This window comes from Crocodylus porosus, unplaced genomic scaffold (genome assembly GCF_001723895.1).
Source record: "Crocodylus porosus isolate Cpor-Errol unplaced genomic scaffold, CroPor_comp1, whole genome shotgun sequence".
Lineage (NCBI taxonomy): Eukaryota > Metazoa > Chordata > Crocodylia > Crocodylidae > Crocodylus > Crocodylus porosus.
In genome coordinates this window covers 83,351,553-83,379,389 of record NW_017728949.1, presented here as the reverse complement: position 1 = coordinate 83,379,389, position 27,837 = coordinate 83,351,553, and the positions used below count along the sequence as shown (strand labels likewise).

At 42.1% G+C, this 27,837-nt stretch overlaps 1 protein-coding gene across 1 annotated transcript in view; it reads left to right on the top strand.

Moving 5' to 3' along the window:
- Positions 1–169: 169 nt before the first annotated feature.
- The window catches only part of CCDC148 (coiled-coil domain containing 148), a 146,961-nt gene continuing 119,293 nt past the window's right edge, over positions 170–27,837 (top strand). Inside the window, exons 1-3 of the mRNA XM_019554576.1 lie at positions 170–248; positions 22,551–22,614; positions 24,427–24,548. Coding sequence (XP_019410121.1) covers positions 22,560–22,614; positions 24,427–24,548 — 177 coding nt within the window. The 5' untranslated portion in view covers positions 170–248; positions 22,551–22,559. The remainder of the gene's footprint in view (positions 249–22,550; positions 22,615–24,426; positions 24,549–27,837) is intronic.

The following is a 27,837-nucleotide window of genomic DNA, read 5'->3' as shown; positions in this document are numbered from 1 at the left end:
CGCCGTCGCCGCTGCCGCCGCGTCCACTCCTGGCCGCCTGCCCGCTCGCTCCGCCCCCCGCCCTACGCGTCACGCGGCGCCCTGCCCCGTGCCCCTCCACCATTGGCCGAGCCCCGCGCAGGGCCGCGCGCCATTGGTCGCTGCCCCGTGTGAAACCAGCCAATGAGCCGGCGACTTGAGGTTGCCAGGGTTACCGATGCTGTGAGCAGGCTGCGTGGAAGTGGCTGCAGGTCCTCCGGCCGGCGCGGGTGCGTGCGGCGGCGGCGGGAGGTTGCGGGTCCGTGCGGGGGAGGTGGTTGCGGGTCCGTGGGCGGACTGAGCCCTCTGCGCTTACCTGCATCAGTCCCTCCTCGCTGCTGCCCTCCATCCGATCTCCTCCCGCCGCTGCAGTCACAAATCCTGCTGCTAGAGACCTCTTTCTCTCTGCTTCCCTTTCTTCCCCCCCCCACCATAATTTCCTCAAATGCCTAGGATCCAGACCTGAATCAGTGACTGATTTAATGTCTGATATTTTGTGACCTTTAAACACCGAAGTGTTTAAGCCCTGGGCCCCTTCTCTCTCTCTTTGGTAAAAAAATGTTGTGCTCTATTTAACTCCCTCATGGGTGAAACTGACTCGGCTCCCTCAGTATCAGGGCCTGGGGAGCGCCTAAAACTAGAGGTCAGTCCCAGGATCCTTACTAAAGACTTAGGCCACTCCGGAAAAACAAGGCCACAAGCCTTAATGAAGCATAGGCGAGTAATTAGCGGTGTTTATACTGAATTTGGGGGGGTAAGTTTTTAGCCGGCTTTCTGTGCCATGGCTATGTCCTTCACCTTATTCTTGGGTGGTTACTGTGTGGCAGTTGAAAGACAAGGAATAGCTAAACGTGTCGAGCAGCAGTTAACAATGTTTTGGAGCCCCTGGTGGAAATAAGCAAGCTTCTGTCTGGTCTGAGGCAGCCGAGTGTCCCAACCCTGCCACCGCTCTTCCCTTCTGCTGCTTCTCCCTACCCCTTAGGTGCAGCACAAGCACAACCCTTTTCCACCTGATCCTAGCTCTGCTCCTTGCTGCCCAGCACAGCTGTGGGCAAGGGCCCCTGGCTCCACAGGCCAGATGTGGCCTGTGGCCATATGTTGCTGACCCCTGAGTAAAGTCATCTATATTTCTGAAGGAGGAGGGGAATCTCTTGTACGTGTGATTTCTGTCTTCCCACTTTTTGCTTCTGAAAACTGAGATATACCAATCGGTTCTATATATCCTCCTGTCCTCCTGGTTAGTTATAAGTTTTTTGTCTCTGTAGTGTTTGTTATTGCCATAGATTAAAGGAGACACCAGGAAGAAATCTGTTCAAACATCAGCAGGGAATAACTTGGTGTGTGGTGGCCTAGTTGCAGAAGTGTCACTGACTATTCAAAGTTCAGGGCAATGGAGAATCAGGCCCAAAGTGTTCAATCCGTGAAATCCCATATGTGTAAGAAAGCAAAGTTAAGGGGGAGGAAACATGAGGCAATAAGGAGAAGAGAAACGTGATTAAAGGTGGGTGGCAAAGAGGAGGGAACGCAAGTTAACTGAAAAGAGGTACCAGAAAAGAAGAGAAAAGTAGAAAACAGAGTGAAAATTGTGGGAGGAGTAATAGAAATGGGGCTAGGGGAAGAAGAGAAATATCTGTCCTGCCAGAAGCTAATTGGTCATAGTTGCGAAAGATGACTGGATTAACTACATCAATATTAAATCAATGCGGGTAAACTGCTGTAAAACTTGAATAATCAAATTGGTAACTTCTCAGAGTAGTTCAGTGCCTTCCTTTACTGTGGACACTGAAGCACATCAGAGCATTCAACTGTAGTGTCAGCCTTAGTGGAGTGAAGGGACACTCATAAAAGGCCAAGTGGCTGTGAATCAAATGCTGGGGAAACTTATGCAAGTACAGAAATGGAAGAAGTCCAGGAGAAGGATAAAACACCCAGGAAGCCATTGCAATGGCCGAGGTGGCTGTTCAGAAACGTGTGTTCTCTTAATCAGAAAAGTCTAAATTACAGTTCATAAGATGGAACAACCAAAAGATGACTCTGTCCTGAGGGAATAAATCAGTTGTTTGCATATGAGCAGCCCTGCACTGGAGTCAAAGCCCTGGAGAGTGACTGCTACTGCTGGTAGTGATGAAGCCTAAGTCCCTCTACTACTTGACCTTGAGACCCGAAGCCTAAGAGATGTTGCTTTAAGTTCAACTTTATAGGGCAGCAACTCTTGTGAGAAATCCTACCTCCAGTTACTGGGGAAGGTAGACAGTCAGCTGAGCTGTAGCCTGGAATGTCTAACACACTGTATGTGGGTTCATGTGCCTCTTTCCTCCTAGATGATAGGGAGGAGACAGTGGCAGGAACCAGTCCTAAACTCAAACGTAAAAGTTTTGGAGTGTCAGAGTTATATGTGGGTGCCTAAAAATCAACCCATACCATCCAAAGACGAAGATATACTTGACTGATTTCTTTTTCTTTGAAAACTAATGAAACATATATGTTGTTTAGTTATGGAAATACATACTGTAAGAAACTTCAAGTCATAAGAGGTTTTAATATATGGTCTAACTGAGAAAAGTGCTAAAATGTTCCCCGATACCTGAGGAGCACTTCCTGTTTGGCATTTTTTGTGTGTGTGTGTTTTTTTTTTAGGGAAGGAAAGATGCATGTATTTTGTGTAAATCTCTATTTTCCTGAGTTTCCCTGGTCATGTCGTTATCTTAGACCCACAGAATTAAAGCAAAAGAAAGCCTGTTGGATAAAATAAGCACCAAGCAAAAACCCATTTCCCCCCTCCCTCCCTCTCCCACTGACAGCCCCAGAGCTTCAGGAAAGGGAAGGGGCAGGTTCCCATCTGCTGGCCAGCGCAGGTGCAAGCAGGCTCCAGCCCCTACCCCTCTGTTGGGGCAGGGCCTCTAACTCATGGCGCTTTACATAAAGTGTCACGATTTAGAGTGGGGCCCTAAACATCTGTAGGCACTGTAGATGTGGGTTGGCTTCTTTGGAAGTAATAGAAAGACAAGGAATTATTTTGTGAGGTTCCATTAGGTTTGCAACACAGTAATTTAACGATAACTGGTCATAGTCATGCATTCACGTATTTAAAAAATAAAACCAGTGATCCCTCTTGTTTATTTACCTTAAGATTCTATATAAGCCAAAGATAAGTTATTAGGTTAAAATATCTTCTATAAAGGAATTCAAACTTGATGTAAAGATATTAAGAGCTGAAGTATTTACCATTTTCCTTGATGTGCGATTAAATGGTTAATAATTTTACTCATAAAAATGCTGGCCGCACTTCTAATTTGAATTTGTCTGGTTTAAGCTTTTATCCTTTAATTCTTTTTGTGCCTTCTTCAGGATTTGATTTGGGAGTATTTTTTTTACAGTCTCAGTGCCATTAGGAAAGGACTTTGCCTCCACTGCATTGTTAGCAAATACTATATGAATTTTTGAGTGTATATTTCCTTTACCTCTTAAAGCTACCCAGATTGCTGTGACCTCTTCATCTGATCTCTGCCAGGTTTCATTGTATCTTTCACATTTTTGGCCAAGGAGTTTAGTTGACTGCTATTTGACAGTTCTATTCTTGCTATGATTCTTGCATCTTTCAAATCATTAATATTTTTCTGCTTCATTTAACCTGCCCTGGAATTAGCCGAAGTTGGAATCTGGCTTTTTCACAGATGTTCTCTGTGCTTGAAGAATATTAGCGTGACCAGTATTTAATGTCAGTTGATACTTCTACTTTTTCACAATTACCTGGAATCTTTTATTTGAATGAGAGCAAGAGAAGTGCCTTTGCTCATGACTAGGTAGAGTAGTAGATACATAGGACCTGCTTTCTGGAAAGGCAGGATTATAAAGATAAATAGCAGTCTTGAAAACAGTACTGCTTTGTTCTTCTGGTTTTGCTTAGCTGTATTTATTTTATCTATCGTCTCACTCAGGTGCTGAAGTTACAAGAATTTGAAAATGTTTTAAGTATTTGGAGGAGAGAGTGCATCTAAACAAGTGAAGAGCTATTTAGCATTCACAAAAGAAAAAATATAAATTATTTTTCGTTAAAACTTAGTTTGCTTTAAAATGATGTTAAATATTTTTGTGGCGGGGGGGTGGGGATAGAGGGAAATCAAAACAATTGAAACTATTTTGAACATTTGTTCACCAGAGCGCCCCAAGGGATGACGAGGTCGAACGATCATAAACTACTACAAAACCGTTTCAGGCTGGACATAAGGAAGAATTTCTTTACTGTACGAGCCCCCAAGGTCTGGAACAGCCTGCCATTGGAGGTGGTTCAAGCACCTACACTGACACCTTCAAGAGTAATTTGGATGCTTATCTTGCTGGGATCCTATGACCCCAGCTGACTTCCTGCCTTTCAGGTAGGGGGCTGGACTTGATGATCTTCCGAGGTCCCTTCCAGCTCTAATGTCTATGAAATCTATGAAATACTATGATACACTTTTGGCTCACTTGTAAACTGCAGTTGGTTAAAATGCAGTAAATATTAAGTGTGAAATAAATCCAAGTTAATAAGAGGTCTGTTTTCCAAATATAATGTCACAACACTGGGTTGACATTTTTTTTCCTGGCAGTAAGAATTTTTTCCCCATTTTTTAAATGGTGCCATACCTCACTATTCTACTTAATTTTATTTAGTTACCATATTTCTCAGCGTACATAAAATCATTTTTTGAGGAATACTGTCACCTAGTTACTTTTTAAATTAGTCTCTTGCTTTGTTGAACAATCAAGCTTGAGCATTGCAGTCTCATTCCTACAGGGTGCTGAGTACAATTCCGCAGAATACTGTAGGATACCAAGCAAATCTACTACTTTGGAAATACTGCTTCCAACCCACTAGAATTGCTTACCACTTAAAGTGATCCATGCTACACAGCAAGTATTTAGCAGAAATAAAAAACTTGTGCAAAAAGCCATGGACTCCTAGTCAAATTAAATTAAACAAATTAAATAGCCTTTAATGATCACCAGCATGTAAATCACGCATCCTCCTCCACTAATTCTTATAGATTAAGTAATGCATTTTGCCTTGAAAACCAAAAAACATATAGTCTACACCACAAAGGATCCCCCTCTCTCTTCTGCTCATCTTAAAACCACGTATGGAAGGCAAGATTGAAGGCAGACTATTCTACAAAATGTCATCTCTGAATCCTATGTCAAGGTAATTCTCATTTGGCCCAAAATGCCCTCATGAACAGTGTCAAATAATTAAAGAAAAAATTGAACAATTGCAGCCCTAAAAATGTATGGGATAAGGCCATTGCTGAATTAAGGCTAGAGTGCTCTGTCTCTCAGGCTGGGTCCCTCAGTTTAGATAATGTTTAACTGTTTTGCTTTACTGGCCAATTTTGACGTTTTATATTAGACTGGTCTGGCTTGGTTTTGAATTTATTTTTAAATGAATGAAACTCACAGCTCTGTATCATATTGCACAGAGATGCAATTTACAGTGCTGTGCCCTGCCCACCTGTACTGCAGAGAGAGCACAGAACTTTCTTGTTATCGTCATTTTCCCCAAATTTATAGTGTTATTTCTTCTCTCCAGAAAGGTAGATTATATTAATAAACTGGATATTTGGAACTGGGAACACTTCTCCCATTTGAGTTTAATGCTTAAAAATTCGGCCAGATTTTGGACCTGGCCCATGTTGCATTAATGTTCTTAAGGTAGCAATGCTCAAGAAATGTTAGTTGTTTTCCTTTACATTTATTTTCTCTGGAGTTTCTGTTCCCTTTGCACTTTCAAAATATTCACTATAAATTTAAAAAGAGGTGGCTAAAATATATGGGTGGCAGAAGTGTTTAGATCCAATCTGTAGGGCTGTTAGAGAGAGTGCAATTTAAGAGAGATTATTAGTGGAACAGAACGTTGGCATAGACTAATGGTTTCTAGCTGCTAGATAAATGCCTTGGTTTTACTTTACATTTATCAGAAATACACATTCAAGATGCTTCTAAGGCAAGCGACATTGATTGTAGTGGTTTTCTATTTCATTGTCTTTATTTCTGTGGAACTATATGAATGATGCTGACTTTTTTAAAAGCATTTTATTTTATGGGTGCCAGTGTGGTAAAGTAATATTTGCTCACTCTGCCATATGTAAAAGAAACTTTCTGAACAAGTTGGAAAACAATATTATTATTTAATAACATAATAACAAACCTATTATTTGAGCTGGTTAGGATAAGGCACTTTATCCATCCAAAAGTTAAGTAGTTGTAAATTGGTATAGTGTATAAGATTCTGAAGGTATAATTCCTACTGAAACTCAGCTTCTGCTTAACTGCAGATCTTGAACTATATTGGTTTATTTTTACATTTTAAAAATAGCATGAGGATAGAGGGGAAACTTCCTTTTCTAACAGAAAAAGTTACTGTTAAGACTCTATAGACTTTGCATATGATGAACCCTAAAACCCAGGTGTGAGATTCTGGGAAATTTGTTCTGGAAATCAGTGGGCCAAGATCTCACCCAAGATTGGTATGAGAAACCTACCAGCAGCGATACCACTGAAACTGGCATCTTCTGCTCCAGCAGTCTTTTCTCTCTCTCTCTCCCTCTGGTAAGCCTTTGACACTGACAGGCAGACTGCTGGGGCTAACTTTGAAATGGATGCATTTGGTCAGCAAAAATGGGATGTATAGGAGCTTTGTTTTTTTAAAAAAACAAAACACCAGCTGAATCACTTGATTGAAGATAGCTTGGCAGACATAGGTGACTTCAGTTCCTGGTTTTTTATGCCCCCTCCCCCCCCGGTCTTTTTTCTTTGTTTCTCTCCTTTTATTTTTAACCATTTGGCTTCTGTTTTGTGGGTTTTTTTTAACTAGTTGTTTGTTAATTCTCTGTATGATGTTGTTGTTAACTCTTTATGGAGCTAGTTTTTACATCCAAGATAAACTGAATTTATTTTTTTAAATGTAGTAAAATGTAAGGGATACAATAGTGGCATTGCAGTGTGCTGATGTGTGGAGAGGAGATGAGATAATGTTTTTTTGTTTCATGGATAAAGTATACTATGAAATTCATTGGGTTTAAAAGTTACTTAACTTGACCTTCCTACTTACTCATTAAATGAAATTTAATCTAAAGTAATGAGCTTATCGGATACAAAAGGCCTGTGTTTGTTTTGGGATATACCTGACTCTCAGCTATTTCTACTTTACAATTCTTTGTTTAAAGATGGAATATTTGAATGATACTGAGATTAGAGGTATTTTCCAGGAAATACTTGACTGTAAGAGCATAAAACTATTACTATGCAACTATGTGTATCTCTGTGGGGAAGAGGATTTTTGTTTGTCTGGGACTGCTGGTAGCACTTGCTGACAAGTAATGTGAATAGGTGGTATTCTCAGGTAGTTGGCTAAGCTGACAGAAGGGAATGATTGTGTTTAAGGATACTGTGTTTTTCATTTTGTGTTTTGCATCTAGCCCTACACCTGAAAGTGGTATTTTGCCTTTCTTCCTTATGTTTATTCTGATTTCCTTCCTTAATCCCTCATTTGTTTCCCCAGATATAATTAGCATTCAAGAATCCCCACAACTGTACTTTAACATTCCCCTCCACTAAAGGGAAATATACAATGGTAAGGCAATTAATTAACAGGTCTGTAAACTTGAAAAGAAATTAGACAAATGTCAGTAAACCGTTTTTTTTAAAGGCTCCAGGCATTTGAAAGAACAGGACTGAAGACAAGGGGCTTGTTTGTGACAAGTCCAAGAAGAAAATAAAAATCGTACGTAGCTGTGCCTACCCTAGATAACATACAAACAAAGTTCTCACTGGTGCTCCATTGGTAACTACTGTTAAAAAAGCTCCAGTGGCTTTATTATTATTGTATACATATATTAAACAAGCTAGCTGAGTGACTGGTAGTGCTGGTAAAATGTAGACAACGTGAGGATAATATGCTCTTAGTGTCAAGGATCGTTTTGGTTATCTCTTTCATTGCACCAAGAAAAAAATCCTTGCCTTCCTCATATATTTCCTGGACCTACCTGATATCATACCACTCTAACATGTGAAAGAGGTAGCTGTAAAGTTATGGAACTTCCAAGCACCTGAGTAGAGCTAACTTAATGTAACCACATTCAGGACCTAATGTTTTTCCCTTGAAGTGGCTTGCGTAACTTTCATTGACTTCACTGAGAGTAGGATTAGGACTTAAGAGGTTGGTTCCAAAAAAGCAAATTTGTATCCCATTGATTTTTAAACTTGATTTATGTATGCACTTACAGTTTAAGCATGTGTTTAATTATTTTATCGAATTAAGAATGTAACATTATGATGCACTTGGATAACTTTAGTTATTGGGAATTCTGTCCAAAGAAGTAAATCAGAATTGTGTCTAAATTTTTGTATTCAAGGAAACCTTTTGTACGTGGGGACTCAAAATACTATAGTATAGTAATGGAATAAATATCTGCAAAAAGTAATGGGAAAGAAAGAAGTAACAGTATATGAAGTAATAATGAAACACTAAATTAGCAACATGAGCAAAAAAATGCAGGACTGATAACCTCATACTTTTTACTGTTAACTAAAAAGATTAGTCATGGCTGACTGTAGATGTGGCTGACTTGGCAATCTTTGGAAACATGTAATTTTCTGTGTACTGAAGACTTCTGCTCAACGTCTATTTGATTTATTCACCCTTTGCATCTTGGAAACAAAATACATCAAGGCTTCCAGCTATGAGGCTGTACTGAAGTATCAACAAAGCCTTGAAGCTGTGTGTCTGGATTTGGACTTAGAAGGCCTTTTAACTGGAGGAAGGTTTTCCTATGCATCAATCTCTTTTAAAATAGAAATCTATTTTACTTTTACTTCAATTATCATTTGATTTGTCTTACTACATGTTCTAGTTATTGAACATAAAATAGGGACTTGCACCAGGCCTTGCTGTTTCTCAGTCCACATGAATATTTTCCTCCTAGATGCTTCAGTGAAGTCATAATGCTGAATTTATGATATCGGAATAACTTTCACTGAAAAGGACTAAGATCAAATACAAACTTATGACTTCATTGCAGAAGAGATGAACAGCTAAACTGGAAGGGAATGAGCTCTTATCTAAACAATTGTCTGCATCAGTACCAAAATAGTACTGAAAACTGGCCAACTAAATTGCTTCTGTATAAATTTTGTTCTCTTATGTTTAGGCTGATTAGTTCTTTGACAGAGAAGCAAAAGTTACTGTAAGTGTGTGAAAAAGTATTAAAACACTAACAGTGTAACGGATACATGACACTAGGGGTGGCACAAGGTGCAAGAAAACAGACATTATAGGCTCTTGTTGTGCTCCAGGTGCTTAAAACTGTTGCCATGAAGAAAGGTAGTCATACTGTGGCACCTTAAATGTCTGTGTGCTTATTGCGAATCATGGGAGCTCCCCTGTGGGAGATCCCCCTGGTGCACTTATTGAGTTGCCTTGCCCAAATTCGAAGTGCACATGTGGAAGTGGGGGAACCTGCATGAGGGCTCCCCTGTTTTCAGATGTACATTGTGAATTAGGGTGTGGCACCTAGGGCACTTGTCCTGCAGGACTGTGTCCCTGAAGCCCTAGGACAGCAGGGGTCTTACCCTGAGTTACAGTGACCCCTCCAATATCTGTAGATACCAATGAAACAAATCAGCTGTGCCAGGACACATGGTGGCACAGTTGACCCTACTCCAAAGACCACCTCTTTCTACCCTAGGAAGGGTAAGTTTTGGCTATCAAGACATTATCAGTAACATCAAATGAGTGGAGATTGAGGTTAAGAAAATCTTATTAGTACCTACAATTGGGTTTTTAAAACAAGAAAACAGGGCTACTATTATAAGTACACAATCTAAACCTAGGCAAGTAACCACAAGGTGACTGGCCAACATTATGATTGGTTACCATTTGATAATATAAGGGTATGTTAACAACAGGTAGGAGGATGATTCATTGTTACCAGTTATTCCCAAACACTCTTCAGACTTGTTATTGATAAGTGAGTTTTCTGTTGGGCATCATGGCAGAGGGGTCTTGTATATCAAAAATATAGGAATTTTGTAGATGAGCTTAGGAAAATACAACTATGTAAATAATAGTTGGGAATGGATAGAAAGCAAGAAAGTAGAATGAAGTCTGAACTGCTCAGAATATCCATTTCCCAGAGAAGAGGAACAGAATTTCCTCCTACCTAGGCTTGGAGAAGAGAGCACCTAGGTTGCGCTCAGAGTACAGCTACGGAGAACACTTAGTCTGCAATTAGGAACAACTGAAGGAGATGGTAAAGCATTTCTTCAAAGCTTCTAGAGAAATCTCTGGGTCCCACTAAGCTATTACTTCCAGAGCTGAACACTGTGCTTTTCTCTGTTGCTTATGTTTTCTTTTCCTTGAACAAGCATCTTTTCTCTGAAGTAAGGTTACCAAATTAGCTAATAAAGGAGACCTCGGGGATTAATACCAATTCATTCTTGATACTTATTTGGGACAGAAGTACTTTATTTTGATGCTTCAAGTATTTCATACCAACAGAGGGCTACTGTATTACTGTACAGTTTGTTGTTCTGTGTCTGGGACAGCCAGATGACATATTAATCTGTCTTGCACTTACAGGGTCTAACGCTGTTAACATAAATAAAAGTACCTACTGGTGAAGCTAATTAGACTTCTAATGTAAGGAATGTTATGCGAGAGAGGTTCAGAGAGTACCATTATGCTTATTAACTTACTGTAAAAGTATAAGAATGACAAAGTAATTATATAAGGGGAAAATAATCATTTGAGAAATATTATGCAATTAAAAATCACTGGGGACATAGTAATTTTCAGTTTCGTGACTCTTGAGAACTTCACTCTTAAGTGTAGTCTTGACACTCTCAGAATGGTAGAATCATAGAAAATAAGGGTTGGGAGGGACCTCAGGAGGTCATCTAGTTCAACCACCTGCTCAAAGCAGGACCACCCCCAACTAGATCATCCCAGCCAGGGTTTTGTTGAGCTGGGCCTTAAAAACCTCCAAGGATGATGATTCTACCGTCTCTCTAGGTAACCCATTCCAGTGCTTCACCACCCTCCTAGTGAGTTTTTTTTTTGCTAATATCCAGCCTAAACCTCCCTTCCTGCAACTTGAGACCTTGTTCTGTCATCTCACTGTGAGGGGCGCGGTTTGTCGACCGACCGTCTCACAGGGGACCCCCGGTGGGAGGGGAATGTGTCGTCCTCACTGCACCCACACCAGTCTCGCCTGCCACGACTTTGATGGTAACTTGGGGTTCACAATATTGTGGCGCGTGCAGTTCGGAAAATGGTACTCCGTCTCCGCTGAGTCCAGGGGTCCTGAGGGCTCCTCCTCCCCTACACCCTCGCCTGGTCCTCCGGGTAGCGGCTGCCCCTCGGCAGGCCACTCGTCAGGATGCTGGTCCCAAAAAAATGCTCAAAAGGAAAACAAAGTACAGAGTCCAACACAAAGTTCCTCACAGGGATTCACGGGAGCCGGGGTTTGTTTGGCCCCTCGGCTACCCTCCCCGATATCCCTACCTGCAGCAGGGCTGACCCCCTTCCAGACTTCGGGCTGGGATCTTCCGCCCTCTCCCAGGGCCTCCTTCAGCCCCTTAGTCCTCCCAAATTTCACAGGCGCGGTGACTTCCCCGCCTGTGGTCGCCCTTGTATTATAGTACTTACGGTACCCGGCTCCTGCTGGGTGCCGTCGTTTCCCGCGGCGCTAAGCCGCTCGAGTCTTCGCCGTCAGTTGGCCGGGCCTCCTCGCCGCGCCGGGGCTTACCCCTGCCCCAGTAGGTCCTGCCGTGTCTCCAGGCAGCTTGCACCCACTCCAGGGTGCTTCTCCCAATGCCGGCTCTTCCCCAGCTCTCCTCTGGATCCACCGCTCCCGACTCCGGACCCGCCGCTCCTGCCTCCGAATCCGCTGGGGCCCTCTCCGGACCCGCTGGGCTCTCTTTATCTGTCCGGGTAGGCCTCGACCCGGGTGCTTCCGGGTTCCTGGAAGGGGGAAACTTAGGTGCTTGGCTTTCTGCTGGGACCCGGAAGTCGGGCCAGTCCCCGCCGCTGCCGGCGTCACCCTCGCCCCGCACCTTCTTCACCCCCTTACACTCACCACTGAAGACAGTTTAGCTCTATCCTCTGTGGAACCACCTTTCAGGTAGTTGAAATTTTCTATCAGAACTCCTCTGCAGCCTTCTTTTCTCCAGACTAAATAAGCCCAGTTCCCTCAGAAGTCACACGGGCAGGGGCTTCTCCTCAGAAGTCATGGCCCCTGCCCCCTAACCATTTTCATTGCCCTCCGCTGGTCTCTCTCCAGCTTGTCCACATCCTTTCTGTAGTGGGGGGGGCAAGACTAGAAGCAGTACTCCAGATGTGGCCTCACCAGTGGTGAATAAAGGGAAGTGATTCTTTCCCTCAACCTACTGACAACACTTCTACCAATGCAGCCCAGTGTGGCATTAGCCTTTTTGGCAACAAGGGCACACTGTTCACTCATATTCAGCTTCTTGTCCACTGTTAGTAACCCCCAGGTCCTTTTCTGCAGAGCTGCTGCCCAGCCAGTCAGCCCTCAGCCTGTTCTGGTGCATGGGATTGTTCTGTCCTAAGTGCAGGACTTTGCACTTGTTCTTGCTGAACCTCATGAGATTTATTTTGGCCCAATCCTCCAATTTGTCTAGGTCACTCTGAATCCTAGCCCTACCCTCCAGCATATCTACCACTCCCACCCAGTTTAGTGTCATCCATGAACTTGCTGAGGGTGTACTCCATCACATCTTCCAGATCACTGATGAACAAAACTGGCTCAGGACTGACCCCTGCAGCACTCCACTTGATACTGGCTGCCAACTAGACATCTAGCCATTGATCGCTACCTGTTGAGCCCGATGATCCAGCCAGCTTTCTATCCACCTTACAGTCCATTCATTCAACCCATACTTCCTTAGCTTGCTTGCAAGAATATTATGGGAAATCATATCAAAAGCCTTGCTAAAGTCAAGGTATATCATGGCCACTGCTCTTCCTGTATCCACAGAGCCAGTTATCTTATCACAGAAGGCAGATCAGGTTGGTTAGGCATGACTTGCCCTTGGTGAATGTATGCTGATGATTCCTAAGCACCTTGTTCTCCCCCAAGTGTTTAGAAAAGGATTCCTTGAGGACCTTCTCCATGTTTTTTTCTAGGGACTGAGGTGAACCTGATTTGGTCTGTAGTTCCCTGGTACTTCCTTCGCCCCTTTCTTAAAGATGGGCACTATAGTTGCCCTTTTACAAATCTTCTGGGGATTCCCCCCCCCAACACACACACTCCAATTGCGATGAGTTTTCAAAAATAATGACCCAGCAGCTCTGCAGTCACATTGGCCAACTCCCTCAGCACTCTCAGATGCATTGTAACATGGACTTGTACATGTTCAGCTTTTTTAAGTAGTCCCTAAATTTTTTTTAAACCACTGATGGCTGTTCACTTTCTCCCTGAACTGTGCTACCCAGTACAGTAGTCTGGGAACTGACCTTGCTCATGAAGACCAAGGTAAAAAAAAAAGGCATTGAGTACTTTAGCCTTTTCCTCATCGTCATTGCCTCCCCCATTCAATAAGGGACCCAGACTTTCCCTGACCTTCCTCTTGTTGCTGATATACTTGTAGAAACCCTTCTTGTTACCCTTCATGTCCCTTGCTAGTTGCAACACAAATTGTGCTTTGGCCTTCCTAATTTCATCACTACATTCCCAAGTAATATTCTTATACTCCAACCTAGTCATCTGTCCAAGCTTCCTCTTATAAGCTTATTTTTTGTGTTTAAGTTCACTGAAGAGCTCTGCTAAGACAAGGTGATCACCTGCCATGTTTGCTAATCTTCCTGCACACTGGGATGGCTTGTTTCTGTGCTCACAGTAAGGTTTCTTTAAAATACAACCAGCTCTCCTAGACTCCTTTCCCCCTCAGACTGGCCTCCCAGGGGATCCTGCCCATCAGTTCCCCGAGGGGGTCAATCTGCTTTTCTGAAGTCCTGGGTAGTAGGCATAGTGATGTACAAGCGATGCTTACTCCACACAGTACAGTGAGCTGACTGGCATGCATCCAGCACGTCTATAACCCTGCATTACAACCATTTGTGTATGTTGCATGCCATGCTTCATCATCACATTCCATAGCACACTCTGGGAGTGGATATGGACATGTCCCTAGGGATGAGATTTTTATTTGAAATCAAAATAACTATACTAGGACAAGTGCTAGTGAGAATATGATTGTATTAGCATTAAAATGTGCAGTTGCTCACAGGACCAAGTCTGAAAAAAGCATGCTTCGTTTAGAGTCCAAACACTAAGTGGTAAGCATTGTGTTGTGAGCCTTGGTTCTAATGGGCTCTTAAAACATCTTTGTGAAAAATACAGCTCCCCATCACTAAGAGAGTTGATTTCCTTTCCTGTACAAGAAAAGCTATATCAGTATAATGCACCTTTTTACCAATACATTTGCATCTCCACTGTGGTAGAGGATTTCCTGGTAAAAATGCAGGCAGTACAATACAGTACATTGAGACTAGACTTCTGCTGGCAGAGCTGTTGGTTGGGGGCATGAAGAGGTGTGATCCCTGACCAACGTAAGTGGGCTGGCAGAAGTTCCACATGTAGATGCCGTTATCCCTGTGACTTCATCCATTTACTAGTATAGCTGCATCTGTCCTTGGCTAGGGCAGTCTAACTGATATTTCTACACCAGTGAAACACCCTTAGTATAACTAGCCCTACCTATTAATCATCCATGGTCATCCTAGTCATCATGTCTCTGAAAAAGAATGCAAGGAAGGAGTGGACATTGTTTACAAAGGACTATTTAAAGATATGTTGAAAAAGTGAGGACCAAATATATTCAATGAGTCCTGCAAAGCAAAGATAAGAACAGTAAAAATGCAGAATGAGTTACTGCTAATCAAAAGGTAATAAAAATGTTTTTAAAAACATGGGACCAAAATAGATGGATGCACGCAGCCCACTAATAAATTGGAGCACGACTATATTTCTAATGACTTCAAAAATAACTAAGTTACTAAATTGTTTTCTAAGAATCTCTTTCCCAGGCAAAACAGTGACAAGAAATTAGTTGATAGAAAGCTTCTGCCTACATAGAATTCTAAGCATCCCCCCATTAAATGTGTTGTGGTGATGTGCTCAGGAATTATGTGTAAAGGTTTCTGGAGGATGTAGGTCAATAAACAAAGTACAGGAGTTTTCCAGTTTGAATGATTTAGGCCCTAGCTACATGGGTATGTTACTTTTGCATTCGTTTTTTTACTCTAAGGTGATGATTTAACCTTGTTGAACTGGAGCATGTCCACACAACACTATTTTTTTTAACCTGCTTGAGAAATTTCCCTTGTTAATAACTTCCCACATAATTCAAAACAGGCACTGAGCTAACTGTTTAGCATTCTGGGCCGATATTCCCAGGTGCAATCTTACACCCTTCAGTTTCGTGATTGTTCTTGCAGTGCATTATGGGCTTATTCCTGGAAATGACAGGTATTCTGGAACAGAGGTCAATCTAACAAGCTCCCATGATTCTTTTTCTTGCATCAATTGCATTTTGATGGGATTATTTTAAAATATGTTTTCTGTTATAAGTGCCCATCTGTGAAAACAGGGGAGGGATCCCATCAGGTAGCATGGAGGACATGCTGCTGAGCCCTATGGTCATGACGATCATTCATGTGACCAGGATGATGCACATGCATTTGGATTTGCCTAGGTGGGTGGGATTAGCTTGGCAGTTTCAAAAAGTTTTTGATGCTGTCATGATTCATTTAATGGAAAAGGCAAAGCAGGAGGTGATACTAAGCAGTTGCTGCTCCAGATACATGCTTGGCAAAAGTTTACCTAGTGGATTACTGCCTTTATGCTGTGTCAACTAGTCAGTGGTGGCTGATGGACAAATGATGCAGAACCAGTATGATCAGCTGTGATGGCAGAGCTTCAGGAGGCAAACACCACTTTCTGAGAAAACTGTGCAGAGTCCACCCCAGCATTACAAAGACAAAATGAGAGTTGCCTTCATTGATGGAAAAGGTGTTGCACCATCTGAGAACTTGCCATTTGTGTTTGTAATTGGTCAGCAGCTAGCTAGGCGTTAGATCAACTGCCAGTCCTCCTCTCATCGAGGTTTTGTTATTCCATGAGGAGTATGGTACTGTGTTATCCCATGAAATAGGTCAAGTCACATGAGATTTTGCACAGAGTGGGCTCTGAATGATACTGAGAGTAGGAAGGAAATGGGTGCCTTGTTTTCAATTTTTTTTTTTTTTTACAATCAAGAATCCCAAACACTGTAAGTCATTGATAGAATGCCAACTTAATACATTTTGCAGCCTAGTTGTACCAAAATTTACCAAGATAACAAAAAATATATCTACCACATCTGTTGCTTTTGTTTTTCTTCAGGAAACAAGTAGGTGGTGCAAACCTAACACCAGTGAAACTGAGCCATGGCCAAATTGTAGGCGAGTTTACGAATTGCTGCAAGCCAGTCGTCGACAGATTGACTCAGTTCAGGCCAGGGCTGGTGCATAGGTGGGCACTAGGACCCAGCCACTGTCACTGCTTCTTTCTGTGGTGGCACAGGGAGAGTGACTGCTGCCAACCCCCTTTGCTGCCCAATGCCACTGAAACCTTATGTCTGCGAGCCGCATCTAATGGCTCTGTGGGCCATAGGTCTCTGAACTCTGCTATAGGCAATGAATTTGAAAGAGTTCCCTTTCTGTACTTCCACATGACTTGTTGATGTGGGAAGATAGAAAAACCTGAATGAGTTTGCTTTAAATGTAGGTCCTAGGATGCGTTGTGCTTTATTTTGCTGAACATTGGTAGGCTGGGGTAAGGACTTGACCTCAGCAACAAAAGGTGCTCCGCCACAATGATTTTTTTACACTGTACATCGCAGAACCCTGTGCCCTTTTCTCAAAGCTGTCTTCTATTTTTCATCTATTTTTAAAAATCTTTTAAGCATGTTTCAGGAAACCATTCCTTCACATCTTTCTTCAGGACCCTCTATTAAGATGAATGCATCCATCAGATGTAGGACTCTTTGCCCCCAGCGACGTGGGGTGCAGCTAGGACCCAGGGTCCTGTCAGCTGTGGGGACTCTCAGCCTGGCTGCATGTGGTCCCCGTGGCTGGGAGCTCCGTCAGCAGGGGGGGCTCCCAGTCACAGTAGCCTGCTTCTTTCTGATGCAGAAGGAGCCCAGATGTCAAGTTTGGTCACTGATCTGGGTTTTTATATAGAATGAATAGCATTCGCGATGCATAGGGGGTGCTTGGCAATTGGCCTCTGGGGGACCACCCCCCCATTGGCAATCTGGTGCCCCCCCAGACTCAGGAGGCACCAGTCGCCCATGACTAATAGAATATTAACTGGAGATTTAATGTTTTATATCTTGAGCATGCTCTGAGGGGAAGAGGATAAATGTCAAGAAAGTGGACAGATTGTCCACTTGGCACGAGATACTTTTATCTGGAATTAGCTAATTAAAAGTCCCCTTTTAGTCCAGTAGTAAGAATAATCTTCAGACAAGAGAGTTGAACTCCTCAGTGGGCACATCTGCACAAAATGTTTACTGTGCAGTAGCCTACTACCACTGAACAGTAGCGTGCCTGTCAAAAACTGAGCTGATATGCTACTGCTAGTGTTATTAAGCTACTGTGCAGTAAGCAATGCCATAAGAATGAAGTTTGGTGCCCAGGGCAAAACCTGAAGTGGCAGCCTGCCCTCACCCTGCACACAGATCCAGGGGGCACATGCACCCCCATATTTGCCTGGGAGTGCACACAATGGCAGGAGCCACCCTTCTCCTATCCTCACATCCCCCCGAAATTAGCCGTCTCATGGCTCTGTCCTGCTTCCCGGCCCAACTGAGCCGTGCTTGTTGGCGCCCCATTGCTTTGGCACCCAGGGTGGTCACCTCGCTTATCCCCCGCCCCCGCTACAGCACTGGCAGTAAGTATCACAAAGAAACTGCGCGCCAGCGCTACTCTGTAGTAGCTAGTTACTGCGCATTTAGTTAGTCCTTCATTAAGTAACTACTAAACTCTGTAGTAACTACTGTGCATTAATGAATGTGTAAATGCACCCAGTGAGTACTTTAGCTACTGAGCTATGGGTATGAGGGGGAGAGAGATGTGTCTTTCATTTTGTAAATGACAATCAAGGTTCCATGTAAATCCAGCCTGAAAAATTTGAAATGTTTAAATAAGAAAGCTAAAATGAAAATAAAATTAAGAAATATTGACATTTTTAGGGAGCTAAAACTAGTCATTACTCTGATCCAAATTTAGGAATAGTTTGAGTTCTCCCAAGACTGCTTCATTTTTGTTGTTGTTGTGAATGTACAAGTGTCCAAAAAAGGAAATATGTAGCCCTATTTTGAAGAAGTATCACATAAACATTTGAAGCACATTCCCTAGAAAGTGGAGTTAGCCCTTTTCTAAGGAAGACTAACTACTGCATCTTAGGACACTAAATAACAGTTAAAAAGACTGAATCTGAACAAATGTTACTCTGCCATGACATTCCCACATAGACGAGGCCTAAGGGAAATAAGACTTAAAGTTGATGGAACTTGTGCTTTTTAATTAGGTGCATTATGTCCTATAATGCACACCGTATTTCTGTTGCAACTTTTGTATACATAAAATCTGGAATATTCCAGCCACTATGTTGGCTTAGCAGTCCAAGCAAGCCCAAAGTTTTAAAGATTAATCTTTTTGGCTTTATCTCATCTCTACTCTTGGTGCAAATGCATTTTTTAAATAGAAGTGACATTATTTGTGATCAGAATATATGAATCCATATGTCTCTTCAATACTGTGTCAACAGCCAAGAGAGATACAACCAGATTTTAGAATATTATGGAAGACAGCAGCAACTTAATGGAAATTACCCTTTAAGGATACAAAATACCTATTCCTACACATTATAATGCCACCAGCTAAAATAGATTATACCCTTTATTAAAAGGAAAGGAGGAATGTTGCTGAAAATCACTTTCCTGTACCTTGAAACACAAAATGCAGTGGCTTTTCTATAAAAAAAAAAAATCAGAAGTACTTACATTTAGTTTTTGTGAAGTAGGGTTGAGATATAAGATGAAGTAAGCGATATTTCTGTCACTTATGATTATTTTTTCCCCCCTTGGCTTATGCTTGTAAGAATGAAAATGGAAGTAGGCTGAAAAGCTTTCAGAATGCGGTCTGAAATTTGCTGAATCACAGTTCCTCTACTCGACTGTGCAGACCAATATCAGCACAGTGGGGATTTCCTCAGTACTAGGGACTCAAAACCATATGCTGTCAAAGCAGTCCCCGAAAGCAGATTGCTCATACTAGTACAAAATAGTTGCACTCTGAAATAAATGATAAATATATACTGTCACAGTCATGATTAAGACTTAAATGCTCTGTTTCATGAACTATCAGATATGAAATCCTTTGAGGTACATTTTACAGTTTTCTATTCATTTTCCACTCTTAAGGTTTAATTCTGCACCTGCAGTTGCCCTATTTAACTTCATTGTAGGAGAATCAGGCACGAGGGAGGCATTTCAACCTGCCAAGAGAGTAAGGTCATAGTCAAAATGTTGTATAGCCTGAAACATCTCAACACGGCTTCTTAAGCGGCTTTGATGTTACGGTCTATCTCAGCTGTGTGCTGTTTCCTCATCTAAGGGAAAATTAGTGCTGTCGTTAGTCACCTAAAGTAACTATTGCACAAAGTTCTGATTGAACATTAACTGGTGTTTAAAGGGCATACTGCAAGAAAGGCTGCTCTCTGGCCCTGTCTTAAACCTGTGCAAATCCAATGGCTTTGTTAGCAAAGATGGGTTTTTATATATTTTCAGCAGAGCTATCATTCTCTGCTTTTGTGTCTGTTTTATCCCCTTGGCTTCCTTTGGGTGCTTGTACATGGGACAGGGGTTTAATTTTCCCAAAATTGAAATGATGGGTTTTTAATTACTGGGTTTTTAATTGCATCGTTTAAAAACCCACCGTTTCAATTTAGGGACTTGCATGATGTCACAGTATGTCATGGTCCCTGATCAGCTCACCTGCCTCGCCTGTCGTCCCTCCCCCCAACCCCCACCCTGACAGGCTCCACCAAAAAAAAAGAAGCGATCAAGGGACCCATCCTTCCCCTGCTCCAAGCTTCTCCTGCAGCAGTGGGGGCCAGTTGCCAGTGGGCTGAGTGGTTCCTGAGCTGTGGGAGACCCAGTCCTTCCCTGTGTGGTGGCAGTACCCCCCAGGCAGTACCTGTCTGCTAACAGCCCACCCGGGTCATCCCAGGGGGCGCTGCCAACGCAGAGGGAAGGCTTGGGGTTCCCCGCAGGGGCTGCTTGGCCCGCGGGCAGCTGGCCTCCATCCATGGGAGAGGCAGGTAGGCTCCAACACCCTGTGCACCATCCCTGCTGCCTTTCTGCCACCTGGGACTGCCTGGGAACAGCTGGCTTGCCCCTGTGGTAGGGCAGGAGGGCGGCTGGGTGTGCTGGCGGTGGAAATGGTGCACGGGGTGCTGGAAACCCACCAAGCCCGAGCTTCCCCAAGCACACCTGGGTTTCCAGTACCTCATGCAGCTTTGTGCTTCGTGACGTAGCAAACTAAAGTACCTCAGATGGATTTTACCTTGCTACGTAACAAAGTCATTTAAAGCAAAGTACACTGCCAAACATGTACATCATCATGAAATCTAAGTGAAATGTGCCGTCAAATGTGCAAACAGCAACATCATTAAAGCGGTGCAAGAAGGCGATTAAGCTGCTTTAAAGGCCAATTTTGTTGCATGGAGAAGCACCCCTTGTCATTTGTGCAGGCATGGTGTACATCTGGCCTTATAAAGGGAGAATTTGGGGAAGCTCTTGTTCATACATACGTTTTTTAAAATACCATTAAAATACTAATGTCATGCCAACTGAATGTTTTATGTTCCTCACATAATGCTAAGAATTTATTATAATGGTCTATACTTCAGATTAACCAATCACAGCAAAGTAATAAGTACATAATGAATTAGGAATTAATAGGAACAAATGTTCTTTGTGGGATAACTTGCCCTAGTGTGAATGCAGTTCTAGTGATATAAATGTACTTTTTTATATAGATTATTCCTCTTAAAAGAGGCAGTTAGCTAAGCTGTTTCATATAACTTCCTTCATATTGGGGACTGTGCTGGTATAGCTTTTCAGTTTAGGGGCTGTGTGTGGGGTCTTTTGTTTGTTTAACAAAAACAAAACAATATACTGAATATACTGGTACAAAGTGGTGTGTAGATGAGACCTTATGATGGCAAGAATGTTTAACAAGGTGCCTGCCTGTTGTGGGCATGGACAGCTAATCCATTTTATCTCCATGAACTTGGGCAAGTGCTATGTGGTTGCAATTTAAAACCAAAATAAAATTATTAGATTGAAAGTAATTGGAAGAATTTTTGTGACCACTTCATTTTTGAGGTGTTGGTGATTTAGAAGTAGAGGTTTGCGTGAGGGATTAATTGGGATTAAATTCTTATTATAATTAATAATGCATATAGTATTTTTCTCTTGAGGGGAAGGTAAGTAATTTTGTGTTTATTTGTTAATTTCAGTTTATGTAATTTTATTATACCCACCCATGTAGTTTCTTACTAATATACATTATAATTAATTTACCTTCATAAAAACCCTGTGAAACGTGTACTTATGGTATGGATACCATCAATTTAGTATAGATGGCTTTTAGAAATCTAAATATTGTTTCTGCTTTCTGAGCATTTCTATACTTCTTTTGTTCGGTGCAGAGTGCTATTGCATAATATCGGTGAAGACTGAAGAATATAAATCAAGGAACACTGAGAGATGTCAGGCTTGATCAATAGGCCTTTGTTTTCTTCTTGATATAGCCATGTATTATCAAATGTACAAAACCTAATGAGTTTGAATCCTCACTGCCTTGTAACTTGTGTATTAATTACATTTGTACAAAATGAGTATAAAACACCCACTCTCAGCCACATGTGGAATCATCTGTATGCCATTTTATAACTGTGATTCATATCTGAACTCTGTTGACTGTCTTTAGGGATAATAGAAACTCCCTTTTTATAAAGCTAGATTGAATTTCCCAGATGTGATGGGTTTGTAATAGAGATTACTAGCATACCTACTCTACTTTTCTATTTCTTCTAATAAAGTAAGGAGGTTTATATGAATATTGTCTCAAGACAATGAAAGAGCTCCTGGACTTTATTTGGTGTAATTGTGAGGTAGTTTATACAATATTACCATGGTTTCCTTTCCCATGGAGCAGTAGTAACCAAAAGTTGTGCTGTGCTGGTGGTGAAGGGTTGTTTTCCCCAGTGACTTCATATTTCAGAATGGTCACTTAACCTTGGAAAATAAAGTCCCTTCTCTTTACTGGAACTCTAGGACTTTTTAAGTGTTTAGAAATTTAGATGTTAATGCTCATACTTAACATTTCTGGTTTTACTAATTTATTGTTTTCTCAACAGGTAGAAAAAATGAGTGGACGGGACCTTCGAGCATTCATTACAGCTCACAGGACTAGTGATATAGGTATATTTATACTGTACATTTTTATGTTTCAATGTAATTATTCTATCACTAAATGAAAAAATGAACTGGCAATAATGCTTGAGGGCAAGTTTCATTATTTAAGATGACCTAATGGTAGAGATTAGAAAGAAGGAACCTTATCTTACAGATCCTCCCTTTATGGAACTCCCATATAAGTCATTGGGTGTTCTGTGCATTGAAGTTTTGCAGAATTGGGCCAAAAGTTCAAATATTTTCAGTCACACTTTAAATGTACCTAAGCTTTAGTTGTATCAAAAGGTTAGATTAGCACTTGTCAAGGATAGTTTAGCCAGCAATTGTTTTCTCAGGGGGTTGTTCCCTGAGTTCCCTTCCAGCCCTATTTTTTCTATGATTTTATGAAAAGATTATTCATGTTGTTCATGGCCACCTTTTATATTTTTAACCACTTTTTTGCAGGCTTTGAAATCTTGCGTACATGGTGCTTTAGGTTTGTATAGCATTTAACAAAGATGATGCTACTTGTCCAAAGGTGTGTTTTTCTTTTTTTTTCATAGACACTAGGGCTGGAAGGGACCTTGGAAGTCTAGCCCAAAGTCTTGTACTCCAAAATTCTGAACTTGGAGTAAGTTCTTTCCTGGGTAGATATTTACTGAATGAGTGAATCGTATCTCAGTATTAATTCCTTCAAGGAATATTCATTCAAAGAAGGAAAAGGTGGAGGTCTATGAAAGCAGTTTCAACCCTGTCTTCTGTCATATAAGGCTTCATGAAAGATATGGGGAAGAAGGTCATGGAGGGGTGAGCTATTGTGGAAAACTTAATAGTGTCCTGAGCTGTGGGAATGGCGTCAGCATCCAGCTGACCATTTTCCTGATCACTTCTTAAATGTACTGAGAGAAGAAATGTTCAAGTTAATAGAGTGTGTGGGGCATGCAGACCAGCCACAGGCTGGCTCATGAGGCCCCAACAGTTCCAGCACTTTGGCAGTGGGGGCGGGGGAAGTGGCAGCATTAATTGCTGCAGAACTCCTAGAGCCATGACAATTAATGTTGTCACCACTCCCCCACTGACAAATTTCCAGACTTGTCAAGAGCTTTATGGGCTGGATGACTCGGCTTCATGGACCAGATCCAGCCCTCAGGCCATCTTTTGGGCACCACTGCTATAGAGGGAGAATATTTGAACAGGGCATATCCAGAGTGATCCATCCCATGTTGTATTCTCCCTGGCATCAACCATCATTGCTGTAAGGATGTTAGTGGATACAGCCTTGAATGTTCTATTTAAGAACTCTCAATGAATCTGTCCTCCATGAATTTCTCTAATTGCATTTTGAATTTGGTTCTGCTATTTACACCTACAACACCTGGTGGTAATGAATTCCACAAGCTAACTATATGCTGGTTTGTTTTAAATTAGCATCCCGATAACTGTAGTGGGTGCCTTGTAATAACAGTATTTTAGGATCTGGTGAGTAACATTTCCCTATTCACTTTATCTACATCCTTCATGATTTTATAGACCTCTTGGCCTTCTCCTATTCAAAGGAGCCTTTTCAGTCTCTCCTGGTATGGCAGTTGCTTCATACTCTTAATCATCTTTGCTGTCATACTCTTTTTACCATTTCTAATTTCAAAACTACCATTTTTAGCTGTGAAGACCAGGACTTCTTAATATATAAAATAACTAAATATTAAATAGTTTTTAGGCTTCATGTTAATGAAACATTTCACTTGAGTCCAACATGTAAAAAATAAAAAATGTTTTTTCACAATTTGGATTGATTTTTTTTTGTGTGTGTGTGTGTTTGTGTGTGTATTTGCAAAATAGATAAGCTGGTGGTTCGTGTGAAAAATGGTCTTTGCAGCCAGAAGTATAAACCTGTTGACTATAAACAACTGTATGCACTTACTGAAGAAAAAAAAATAGCATCATTTAATATAAAATTAAAGGTAAGGATTTGGGGGCTTTTTTGGACTTCTGTTTCAAATAGCATTGCATTTTATGGAATTTAACCATCTTTTAGCTATTTTTCATTAATTAAAGCATACCTAGAGGCTTGTAGTGCAGGCTGGACACATGGTAAAGCACTGTACATAAGCATAAAGGCAATCACTGCCTTGAAACTTACCATCTAAATAAATATTAAAAGACACACCTAAGTAAAATAGCCTACTGGGGATATTGCTAGTTCCTCAGGCACTAGTCTCAGAACCAATCTTAATATTTTTTAAAGACTTTGGAACAAAGCGTTGATGTGTGCTAATGAACCTTGCTAATTAAAGGCATTATCCTTGAAAGGGAGAAGGATTGGCATATCATACAACAGGAAATGGATGACCTTGAGAACTGCCTTGAGGAACTTGAGTGGTGCAAACCATACAAAATGCAAGATCATGCAATTAGGAACACACAACAAGAATTTCTGAAGTAAATTCAAGGTTTCATCAGCTGGAAATAAGACTGGGCATATTGGTTGTTCAGGTGGTCACTTTCAGGTATATATCCCATGTTTCTATGAGCAGCAGTCAAAATACGTGATATTTTAATGAGGGATTTGAAGGAAAATAACATAGTTGCTTTGCATATATTCATGGAAACCTCTCATGGGTAAGCATTTGCATGAGAAAGTGTGAAAGTTTATTAAGGAAAATTGACATCATTGGCAAGGCAGAGTTGAGAATAGATGATTTGATACCACATCAGAGAATGATCAGTTGGGTCATGCATGATGAACAATCTTACAAGTGAAAACAAATATCTCTTTGTAGTGGAAAAGGCCAGCTGTATAAGGAGTGTGATGGTAGTCAAGGGATAAATGAGGACAATAGATATGGCAGCAGAATTTTGAATAGAATGAGAATTAAAATGGAACAAGATGGTATTTGGCGATAATGAGGACCTGAACTGGAGTTTTAGCTCTGAGGAAGGACTGAATAATAGAGATGATGTAGATGATGTTCAAAGGTCTGCACATGTCTAGTCTGGTATTCAAGCGCTAAATAAATTAATGAGGGCCATATAAAGAGCCATAGAGATCATATGGGTTAAATACAGAGTACTGCAATGAAATATTTAACTAAACATATTTACAATATGTTAATACGTGGTCTACTTGCCTACATACTTGCAAAGTGGTTTCTAGCAATTTGGTACCAGTTACAACAGCAACAAACTAAGGGTCATGCATAATAAGTACAATATAATTTCAAGGGCTGTGCGAATCGCTGATTCGATTTGGTCCAATTTGGCGGTCAAATCTGAATCAAATCAGGAGACCTGTTAATCTCTCTGAGTCGAATCGGAACCCTCCAAATCAGGTCAGAGAGATTTGGAGAGATTCGATGATTTGGACATAGACACAGCTTTAAATGCTTTTTCTACGTTCCTCAAGGTACCAGGTAGCTTGTGAATGCTGAGATGCTGGGGCAGATGGAGCATCCCATTGGAAGTGTGGAAGGGGGGGTCCCCAGGGCACTTGACGGTGGACCAGAAGCTCTTCCGGTCCACTTCCAGGTCTGCTGCAGAGTGTGTGGGGGACCCTCCCCCTGCTACCTGGCTTGGCAACTCATGCCTCCTGGCCTTGGGGGGGCATCCGGGGTCCCCCTGCGGCTGATCACCAAGCCAGGGACTGTGGGGGGGGGGTCCCCCCAGCGCTTCGGCGGCAGACCCAGAAGTGGACTGGAAGTAGTTCCAGTCCACTTCCAGGTCCGCCGCCAAGCATGTGGGGACCCCCTGCACTCCTGTTAGATGCTTCATCTGCCCCAGCATCACAACATTCACGAACTGCGCCTAGTACCTCGAGGTATGTCGAAAAGACATTTAAAGCTGTGTCTGTGTCCAAATCTCTGATTCTCTGAATCAGCATTGAATCTCCTCTCCTGGCCCCTTGCCTAACCGGGCAGTGCTGGTTGTCATAGAATCATAGAAGTAGGGTCAGAAGGGACCGTGTAGATCTTCAAGTCTGACCCCCTGCCTTGGTGAGCCAGGGGGGCTTTCGGGCACTCCTGCCCCACTTGCTTCTTGTTGGGATGGTCACCCCTTGGGCCCTGAGTATCGTCTCCTTAAGGAACAACCACTCATCTTGAGACCTGAGTTCCCCTGCTCTCAAGAACCCAAGCGCCACTCCCACTAATCTCAACTCATTGAAGTTGGCCCTCTTGAAGTCTAGGGCTACCGCCTTGCTGCAGGCCCCTGACACCCTGTGCTGGATGGTGAATTCCAGCAAGCGATGATCACTATCACCCAGGTGGTCAAGGACCTGGAGGCCCCTTACCAGGTCATCATCGCCTGTGGCCAGGACCAGGTCCAACAGGGCATTTCCTGTGGTGGGACTGTGCACCTCCTGAATTAAATGGAGGTCCTGTATCTCAGCCAGGAACCTCCTGGAACGGTCCGACCTGGCTGACTGTTCCTCCGAGCAGATATCCGGGTAATTAAAATCACCCATGACAACTACATTCCTTGCCATAAGTGCCTCTGCAAGCTGGCCCGAAAATTCCTGGTCCAGCTCCTCCCCTTGGTTGGGGGGTCTGTAGTAGACCCCCACCATTAGATCCCTCTCCCCACAGCCCCCTTGTATCTTGACCCAGAGCACTTCCGCTTGCCCCTCCTCTGACCCCATTTTGCTGGCAGATGATGTGTATTGCTCCTTGACATAGAGTGCCACACCCCCACCTTTCCTTCCCTCTGAAGGGGTGCACCAGCACTCTCAGGGGGTGCCTCCTGAACAATAGTCTGATTTCAGAGTAGAACCATACTTTAAAGACCTGCAACATTTCTTTCTCTTTGGTTTTGTATCAGAAGGCTTTGTTTGCCTGCTCTCTATCTTCCCTAATATTTTGTGGAGGAAATTCAGATTTTGATTAACTACCCCTGTCAAGAGACTACAAAAATAACAGTGTAAAAATAGTGGCAATAGTACTTGCCCAACTATGGTGATATAACATGGTTTGTTCATACTTGTGAGAATAGCTCCTAATCATGTTACAGCTGGAATAAAAATGTGTTTAGTCAATAGAACTCTATCTTGCCTAAAGCACTTCTTCAATAACGTTGTTAGGTCTCTGCTACACAGTTCCAACTAAAGCATATTGTAGTACTGGAAGGCCACAACATGGCTTTTAAATAGTGTTATGCTTAGTTTTTATAATCTGTGTTATGGAAGCTCTTTTATTCTAAACTGTATTGAAAAGTCTTTGTCTTGTACTCAAATCTAGGTGAAATGGGTGAGAATGAACA